The following is a 9,863-nucleotide window of genomic DNA, read 5'->3' on the forward strand; positions in this document are numbered from 1 at the left end:
CACTGTGCCAGTCCATCTCATTGGGATCTTTACCAAATGTGATGTCCTTTCCTGGCTTCTAAGGAGCATTCTTACTATACTTCCAAGTTTAAGATACAATAAAAATTGTGTGGAGAGAAATTGCAGCTGAGGACTCTAGACTCATGGAAAGAGAAAGGCTGTGTGCTGGTGGCCAGGAGGCAGACTTGCAGAATGTGCCCTTTGGTTGTTTAAATGATTAAATATATTTCTGAAGTTTTTTGTACATCAAAAAAAAGCAACCAGAATGAATAGAAGCAAATACTGTTGAATAATGATTCATGGAGGGGATTGTAATCATGGCAATGAAACAAAATATGATAGGATGAGTGTAAAACCAATGTTCTCCCATGTAAACTGTCACTCAATTCACAATAAAAACTTAATTAAAAAGGCTAAATCGTATCCTTTAGTACCCAATTCACAGACTTTTGGTATGAATTTCTTCAATGCCCTTTTTATCCAGTGCACTCTTAAGCAAAGTAAACACACATACTCGCCCCACACACTAGTTAAAGGGAGTCTTTGGGTGCTGCTGTGGGTAAATGCACCAGACTGCAAAGCTGTTTGAACTGCAAAATCAGCAGTTCAAGCTCACCAGCAGCTCCTCGGAAACCCTATACAGGGTCACTGTGGGTCGGAACTGACTCAGCGGCACTTCACATCTGCACATGTAACTTTTTGAAGACTAGAGAACTCCATCACCCTTTCTAGAATCCTCTTGCTATAATGTAGATTTCAGTCTACAGATAAAATAAAACACATTAGGAGTTTTCATGCATTTTTCAACCAAAATTGTTTTGGAGTTGCCTTCTGATGTTGTTATAAAATTATGTTGTTGGCAAGTGTCATTGAGTCAGTTCTAACTCATAGCAACCCTGTCTAGGATTTCTGAGGAACGGCTAGTGGGTTTGAACCACCGACCTGGTGCTTAGCAGTGCACAATGTGGTGAACTGCTAATCCTACAGCGCCACACCAGGATTGCCAGTAAAACATGCTTGGATTTTTGTTGTTGGTGTTGTTTGTTTTCTGTTATTTTAACTCCAACACCCAGATATCTGTATTGAAGCTAATAGGGATGAAAATGAAAGCCGTTTCATTTTTATCAAAAGACAGCAAGATTCCCTTAGATGCGGCTGGGAGTTTCTATAGAAACATGATGGGCTGAGTCTTGTTCTAGACATGCAGATCCCCCGAGATGACGTGTCTAATGCGTAGTGCATGTTGTCTTTTCCCTCTCCGCAGGCCTTGAACCGGGGTATTGCCGCTGTCAAGGAAGATGCTGTCGAAATGCTGGCCAGCTATGGGCTGGCGTACTCCCTAATGAAGTTCTTCACAGGGCCCATGAGCGACTTTAAGAACGTGGGCCTGGTGTTCGTGAACAGCAAGCGCGACAGGACCAAAGCCGTGCTGTGCATGGTGGTGGCTGGCGCCATCGCTGCTGTCTTCCACACCTTGATTGGTAAGGCTGAGCACCACCCTGGGAGCTCTGCTTACGTCTTGCCCCGTTTAACTTACTTATATATAAAAATGGGGCTTCAAACAGTCCATGGGGAAAAAACATTGTTTTGTTTTGGTTTTTATCCCATTTTCCATGAACTTTTTAAATCTACTTGTATTTATTGTAGTATGTGATGTCTTTAGTAATTATCAGCTATTCTCCACGAAGGTTTCAGAGTATGGAAGGGAAGAAGTTTGTGGTCCTCACTCAAGAAAAACAAAATCTATGTTCTTTGGAATCTGTAGCTTTGTATCTCTGTTTCCCAAACCAGGCATCAGAGCGGAAATGATTTCATTAAAAAAGTGATCATATAACGTTGTTGTTAAGTGCTGTCGAGTCGAATCCAACCCATAGCGACCCTGTATAGGGTTTCCAAGGAGCAGCTGGTGAGCTTGAACCACAAACCTTGCAGTTCAAACACTTTGCAGTCTGACACATTAGCCCACAGTGCCACACCAGAACTCCATATCTAAGATTGTTGTTGTTGTTAAGTGCCATCGAGTAGATTCTGACCCATAGCGACCCTGTATAGGGTTTCCAAGGAACAGCTGGTAAGCTTGAACTGCTGACCTTGCAGTTCAAATGGCTTTGCAGTCTGGTGCATTAACCCACATTGCCACACCAGGATTAGTGATCAGTAAAATCCAAGGAGCCCTGGTGGCACCGTGTTAAGCAGCTGGCAGCTAATCAAGGGGTCAGCAGTTCAAATCTACCAGCTGCTCTATAGTAGAAAGATGTGGCAGTCTGCCTCTATAAAAGTGCAGCTTGGAAACCCTATGGGGCAGTTCTGTTCTAGCCTACAGGAGTCAGAATCAACTCAACAGCAACAAGGGTTGGTTTTTTGGTTAAACTCCATAAAATGGCAAGTGTTTTATGGTACAGAATTCTTTAATGTGGAGAATGAAAATATGGTGATTGTTTAAAAATTAATGCTCTATAGAAGTGAGACCAGTGCACAGAAATTTTTATTTGTTAAATTTCATTTTCTATAAAAGCATTTCCAATTCATGGTAACCCCAAGTATGCAGACTACAACTACTCCCTAGGCTTTTCATGGCGACCACCTTTCAGAAGCAGATCGCCAGGCCTTTCCTCTGCAGTCCCCCTGAGTGTGAACTCAAACCACCAAAGTTTCCATCAATAGCCAAGTTCCTAACTGTGGGCACCGCCCAGCTTTTCATTTTATTCAAAGACAAGACGAAATACTCTTATTATAATACTCTGTCCATGAAACAGAAGAAGTTTTATCATACATTCAATGACTAGCCCACAGTTTCACCAAGACCTTGGAAAAGCACATTCCTGATGAGGTTGAACTACATCCGCCACCTTTATGGCAGATCAAACCCTAAGGACCTGATTTCCTTGGCATTAAAACAGCTCTCCTGACAATATGTCCAAAGTATGAGAGATGAAGTTTGGCCATCCTGGCCTCCAAGGAGTACTCTGGCTGCACTTCTTCTAACACAGATCTGTTGGTTCTTTTGGCAGCCCATGGTATTTTCAATATTCTCCTCCAACACCATTTCTCAAAAGCATCTTTGGTAAGGTGGAGGGTCAGAGAAGAAGAGGAAGACCCCCAGCAAGATGGATTGGCAAAATGGCAGCATTAGTGGGCGTGGCATCAATTGTGAGGTTGGCCCAGGACTGGGCAGTGTTTCGTTCTGTTGTGCACAGGGTCGCTATGAGTTGGTACCAACAACATGAAGAACAGCTCTGCGTACCTGCAATCAGGTACACATCCACTGAATCCAGTTGCATGATGCACCGTGAAATGCTCCACAAATCTATTGTTCTACCTTAACAATGATGTTATTGTCGTTGTTAAGTACCATCAAGACGGTTCTGACTCACAGTGACCCTGTCTGTATAAGATTTCTGAGGCTTAAAATCTTTAAGGAAGTAGAAAGCCTCATCTTTCTCCTGCAGAGCAACTGGCGGCCTCGAACTGTGGACCTTGTGGTTCGCAGTCCAGTGCTTATCATATGGAGCCACCAAGCTCCCTTAACATTGATGCTGTTTGTTATATGGAACTGTTAATGCAGCAGTCAGAAGAGCCACCCAAACCGCTGAGTGTGTACCGACGCCAGCTAATGTTTACTCACATAACTGTATGTGAATCTAAAAGCAAAAAGGGTAAGGCCTTTGTGGTTTTCCTTTTTCATGTAGCATAGAGTTTACTGCTGTGGACAGAAAGGTGTGTGCTCATAGACCAAATAACCCATGTAGGTTTTGATATTGATCCTTTCATTGTTGCTTCATGGGGTGGGGTGAGTAGGAGACACCTGCCTTTCACCTGGATTTATGCCCTGAGTAACCTAGGAACTGAGTATTTACTCTTTGGAGGAAACATAGCTGATCTTTGAAGAAAATTTCTTCAAAGCTTGATTTGATCTGGGCCACTTTCAAAGAGTGTTTATTTATTTGAGAAAATTCCATATATTTTTTTTAATAAGGGTCTTATCTCAACAGACAAGTGAATCCTACTGGTGTGGTGCTGTGTACAAATGCGTCAGACTGCAAAGCCATTTGAACTGCAAGGTCAGCAGTTCAAGCTTACCAGCTGCTCCTGGGAAAACCTATACAGGGTCACTGTGGGTCGGAACCAACTGAACTCAATGGCACCTAACAACAACTGTGTTACTATTCTTTTTATTTGGCTTCCAAATATACTTGTTGTTGTTGTTAAGTGCCGTGGAGTCGGTTCTGACTCATAGCAACCCTGCACAGGGTTTCTGAGGCTGTAAATCTTTACAGGAGCAGATGGCCTCATCTTTCTCCTACGGAACTGCTGGTAGTTTCGAACTGCTGACCTTGCGGTTCACAGCCCGATTCAAAGAGCTCCTTCCAAATATACATAGCCTTCCCTTTTTCAACTATGGTTGAATGAGACATTGAAATTAACAACTCGCTGTTGTTGTTAAGTGCCATCAAGTCAGTTCCAAGTCATAGTTACCATGTATAGGGTTTCCAAGGAGCAGCTGGTGAGTTTGAACTACCGACCTTGAGGTTCAAATGGACCTGGTAGTCGAGTGCTTATCCTACAGCGCCATACCAGGGCTCCAGTAACTAATTACCAGTTGTCAATAATGAGGAGAGAGAAGCTAAGTGATGTGCTGTCTCATTGAAATTGTACTGAGGAAATGTAATTGTTGAACTAAAATCCAGTGTTTTATAAGTTAAATCTCATTTTGAAATAATAATAATAAAATCTTAAATTTAAGCCAGTAAGGTTGTATAACACAGGTCGATATTTAAAAATTAATTTTGATCCATTTTGGTATTTTTAATCTTTATAACTTCTTTTCTTCTACAGAAATTTTTTTCTACAGTTTTTGGGAAAACGCACGTCAATTTCTTTTGAAAACAAAAAATGACATTTTAATGATTTTTTTCCTCTTCTCATTTGTTGGCATCTTTTTAATTTTCCACCTAACTCTTTAATTACTCTCTTATTTTCTGGTGTCACCTATATTGTGTGTCTTGCCCACCTCCTTCTTCCTGTTTTATTTGTCCTATAAGCTTTTCTGGGGTCCCTGGGTGTGCACGTAATTTGAATGTGACTACTAGGAGCTCTCGTAGTGTAGCGGGCTGCGAACCTCAGGGTCAGCAGTTCAAAACTACCAGCTATTCTGCAAAAGATGAGGCCTTCTGCTCCTGTAAAGATTTACAGCCTCAGAAACCCTGTACAGGGTCGCTATGAGTTGGGACCGACTCCACAACACACAACAACAACAAACAACAACAACTAAGCTAAAGGATGCCTGCTGTGGTGCTGTAGGATCAGCACTGGACTGTGAACCACAGGGTCGGCAGTTCAAACCCACCAGCTGCTCCTCGGAAACCCTACACAGGGTCTCTATGAGTCGGAACCTACCCAATGGCACTTAACAACAACAACACTAACCTGAAGGTTGACAGTTCAAACCCATCCAAGAGGTCCACGGAAGAAAGGACTGGCAATCCGTTTCCATACATATGTCAGCCAAGAAGACCTTCCGGGACAGTTGTTCTCTGTAATGCATGCCGTCAGCACCTGGCCCATTCTGTATTTTCCATCATATTAAACACATGCTCTGTGATGGGAGCATTGCTATGCATCCCCCACCTCCTTCTACCATCAAACTCGACATTCACATTCCTGCCCAACCTCTGTTAGACACTACTTAGGGACAATGACAGCAACTGCTAACACATTAACTTTAATATCAGCTCTCAGAGAACCATGCTTGTGACAGACAAAGCGATAGAGATCAAACAGAAGAGCAAATGCTCTCAGTGTATTTGTCCCGAGAAGTTTTCAGGCAGTCTTCCTCGGTGTATTTGCTTGTTGTTGGTATTGTTAAAGTGCCATTGAGTCGGTTCCGACTCATAACAACCCTGTATAGGGTTTCTGAAGAGCGGCTGCTGGGTTTGGACCGCTGACCTTGCAGTGCAAACAGACTTTGTGGTCCAGAGCTATATCCTTCAACACCACACTGATTTCTAAATAGCACCTGTTCCTAAATTAACAGCTCCCGAATGGGCCTGGAATAAATACAAAGAACCCATAGAGCAAATCCACTGGGCGAAATTCACAGAGAAATATGAGCCAGAGTAATCTAGGTTTGAAACGTCAGTGCTCTGTTCTTTTGTTCAGGCAAAACTAGTCTAATTGCCTTAACTTTTTCCCTGAGTATTTTCTCATTGCCTTCATGAATGTATTTCCTTTTATTAAGTTCTTCTCTGATTATTTGATGGCATTTCTGTAAGGCCCTGTGAGAGCAGAGAGGAGAAAAAGATGGATCCTCTGGGGAGTTTGGAACTGAGCAGTCTCGTGACACAGCTTATCTCTTAACTAGATATGAAAGGATGAGTTGCGTGTTAATGTTAATACAACCTTTTCTGATGTTTGTGTGATCTCTAATTGAAAGGGAGAATCAAGAATCTGACCCTGTGCTCTAAATCAATCGTATTGTAACCCAGCCCCCTGCTGTCAGTCCCTTCAGACTTACAGCAACCTTGTAGAACAGACTCCATAGAGTTTCTGTGGCTGTCAATCTTATGGAAACAGACAACCCTGGGTTCAAACCACCAAACTTCCGCTTAGCAGCCCAGCACTTAACCCCTGCACCACCAGCTCTCCTAAATAACTTACTGTAGTCAAATAAAATTCCATATGGGGGGTGCCTCTTGCCTTTTGCATGGCTGTTACTCATGTCTGGAATCAGGCTGTAGTTTCAGTGTTTTATTTAATGTCGATCCTTTGGTTCTTTGCTGCTTTGTTTCCAACTATACCTGTTCATTCTTTTTATCCATGATCTATAGCTTGTCATGATCCACACAATCAAAAGCCTTTGCATAGTCAGTAAGGCACAAAGAAAGATCTTTCTGCTATTCTCTGCTTTCAGCCAAGAACCATCTGATGTCAGCAGTGATATCCCTTGTTCCACATGCTTTTCTAAATCTGTCTTGAATTTCTAGCTGCTCCCTGTCAATGTACTGTTGCAGCCATTTTTTAATGATCTTCAGCAAGATTTTACTTAACCTGTGCCCAACGGAATGCGAAAATCATCAGACAATCTCTTTGATATCTCAAGCGAGCAAAGTTTTGCTAAAGGTAATACAGAAATGGCTGCAATCATACATTGACAGAGAACTTCCAGAGGTTCAAGCTGGATTCAGAAGAGGCCGTGGAACGAGGGATATCATTGCTGATGTCAGATGGATATTGGCTGGGGAGTTTGGAACTGAGAAAGAACTATCAGGTAAATATCAGAAAGATGTTTACCTGTGCTTTATTGACTGCTTTATTGACTACTCAGAGGCTTTCGATTGTGTGGATCATGACAAGCTATGGACAACATTGAGAAGTATGAGTATTCCGGAACACTTTCATTGTGCTCATGAGGAATCTGTACCTGGACCAAGAAGCAATTGTTTGAACAGAACATGGGAACACTAAATAGTTTAAAATTAAGAAAGGTGTGTGACAAGGTTGTATTCTTTCACCATACTTATTCAACCTGTATCTGAGCAAATAATCCGAGAAGCTGGGTTCTATGAAGAAAATGTGGCATCAGGATTGGAGAAAGACTCATTAACAACCTGCAGTATGCAGATGATACAACCTTTCTTGCTACAGTGAAGAGGACTTGGAACATTTACTGATGAAGATCAAAGAGCACAGCCTTCAGTATGGATTATATCTCAATGTCAAGAAAACAAAAATCCTCATCACTGAGCTAATAAACAATATTCTTATCAACGGAGAAAAGATTGAAGTTGTCAAGGACTTCATTCTTCTTGGATCAACTGTCAACACTCATGGAAGCAGCAGTCAAGAAATCAAACAATGTATTCCATTAGGCAAATCTGCTGCACAAGACATCTTTAAAGTGTTGAAGAGCAAAGATGTCAGCTTGAGGACTAAGGTGCGTCTGACCCAAGCCATAGTATTTTCAATAACCTCATATGCATGCGAAAGCTGGACAGGGAATAAGAAGACTGTAGAAGAATTGATGCTTTTGAGTTATAGTGTTGGAGGAGAATATTGAAAGTGTCATGGGCTGCCAAAAAACCAACAGATCTGAGTTGGAAGAAGTGCAGCCAGAGTTCTCCTTGGAAGCCAAGATGGCCAAACTTCATCTCTCATACTTCGGACATATTGTCAGGAGGGACCAGTCGTTGGAGAAGGGTGGAGGGTCAGAGAAAAAGAGGAAGACCCCCCAGCAAGATGGACTGGCCAAGTGGCAGCATTGATGGACTCAAGCATGGCAACAGTGCATGAGGTTGGCCCAGGATCGGACAGTGTTTCCTTCTGCTGTGCATAAGGTCGCGATGGGTCCGTACCGACTCGATGGCACCTAACAACAACAACATATTAATGATATTATTTGACGATTTTCACGTTCTGTTCGGATCACCTCTTTCTGGAATAGGGATCTCTTCCAGTCGTTGGTCAGATGGGTGAGTCCCTCCAGCGCTGCATGGAAAGATTTCCGTGTGTATTCCACCAGTTTTTGAGCTTTGTCTTTTCCCAATGCCTTCAAGGCAGCCAGAACTTCTCCCTTCAGTATCATCAGTTCTTGATCACATGCGTCCCCTTGAAATGTTGACTGTCGGCCATTTGGGGGGCGGGCGGTACAGTGATTCTGTATATACCTTCCATCTTCTTTTGATAGATTCTGCATCATTTGATATTTTCTCCATGGAATCCTTCAATGTTACAAGTCAAGACTTGATCTTTTTCCCCTCAGTTCTTTTCAGCTTGAGAAATGCTGATTGTGTTCTGCGTCCCTTTTGATTTTGTAACTCCAGGTCTTTGTACAGTCTTAGGGGCAGCTCAGCTCTGTCACACAGCATCCCTATGTATGAGTCAGAACGATGCAACACTGGTACACAACACACTCTGATTTTCATATATGCATGTTTCTCAGAACTTTAAAGTGATCTCTATGTCCTGCTGTTCTGCCCCTTTGGAACTTCATGAGAATTTTGAAGACACTGATTTCTATTTGAACTATCCACTCACTTTTCTCATTCTGCATCATCTCCTTGGTAAGATTTTTTTTTCAAAGACTGTGTGTTCCAAGCTGCTTCCAGGTGCTGAATACCCCAACTCCAAGGCTGATCCACAATTTTTAGCATCTGTCCCAGTCTGGGTGACCGTCAGCATTTCGTATGTTCGCAGCTGTTAAAACCCACCAATCCCTGAAGGATGGACTTTGCTTCTAAGGGGTTTCCCATTTGAACATGTTTGGCCTTGAAACCCACCTTTCACGTCCAAGCCCCTGCCTTTGCTAACCGGAGGCACACTGGCATCAGTTAATAAATCACAATGGGGCATTTCAATAGGTCCAGGTCAAAGTGCACTGAAAGCTCTTTTGTAGTGTCGTTGTTACTGTGTTTGCCCTTAATATGAGAAGAATCTTTCTTTGGGTCTTTTTCGTGACATTTGCAGTAGTTAAGGAATTCTCTTTCATTTCACACACATTTTCTCTGTGCCCTCATTCCCACCCTCCTGTTCGGACCCTCAGGCGAGGTTGTATATTTCCCTCCTTGAAACAATTGCACATGTAGTAGTTTTCCCCAGTCCTGCCTACAGGGGATTCTTCTGATTATAAAGCCATCCCCTGGGAATTCTGAGGGGGATGAGAGTTCCAGAGCCCCCAGCCCTAAAGTGACTGCCCATCCGTGTGCTCCCGTAACCCTTCTCCAGAGACTCAAATTGTAGGGGTCTTGTGGTACTGTGGGTTAGGTGTTGGGCTGCTAAACTTTAGGTCAGGGTTCAGACAGCGCCTCCATGGAAACAGATGAGGCAGGCTGACACAGATTCAGAGCCTCAGAAACCCCATGTAGGGT

General features: G+C 42.8%; 1 protein-coding gene across 1 annotated transcript in view; it reads left to right on the plus strand.

Annotated features, from left to right (window-relative positions):
• Nucleotides 1-1,266: 1,266 nt before the first annotated feature.
• ANKH (ANKH inorganic pyrophosphate transport regulator) overlaps nucleotides 1,267-9,863 on the plus strand; it is a 59,944-nt gene continuing 51,347 nt past the window's right edge. Inside the window, exon 1 of the mRNA XM_006874156.1 lies at nucleotides 1,267-1,481. Coding sequence (XP_006874218.1) covers nucleotides 1,310-1,481 — 172 coding nt within the window. The 5' untranslated portion in view covers nucleotides 1,267-1,309. The remainder of the gene's footprint in view (nucleotides 1,482-9,863) is intronic.

The sequence above is a fragment of the Chrysochloris asiatica genome, unplaced genomic scaffold (assembly GCF_000296735.1).
Source record: "Chrysochloris asiatica unplaced genomic scaffold, ChrAsi1.0 scaffold00264, whole genome shotgun sequence".
Lineage (NCBI taxonomy): Eukaryota > Metazoa > Chordata > Mammalia > Afrosoricida > Chrysochloridae > Chrysochloris > Chrysochloris asiatica.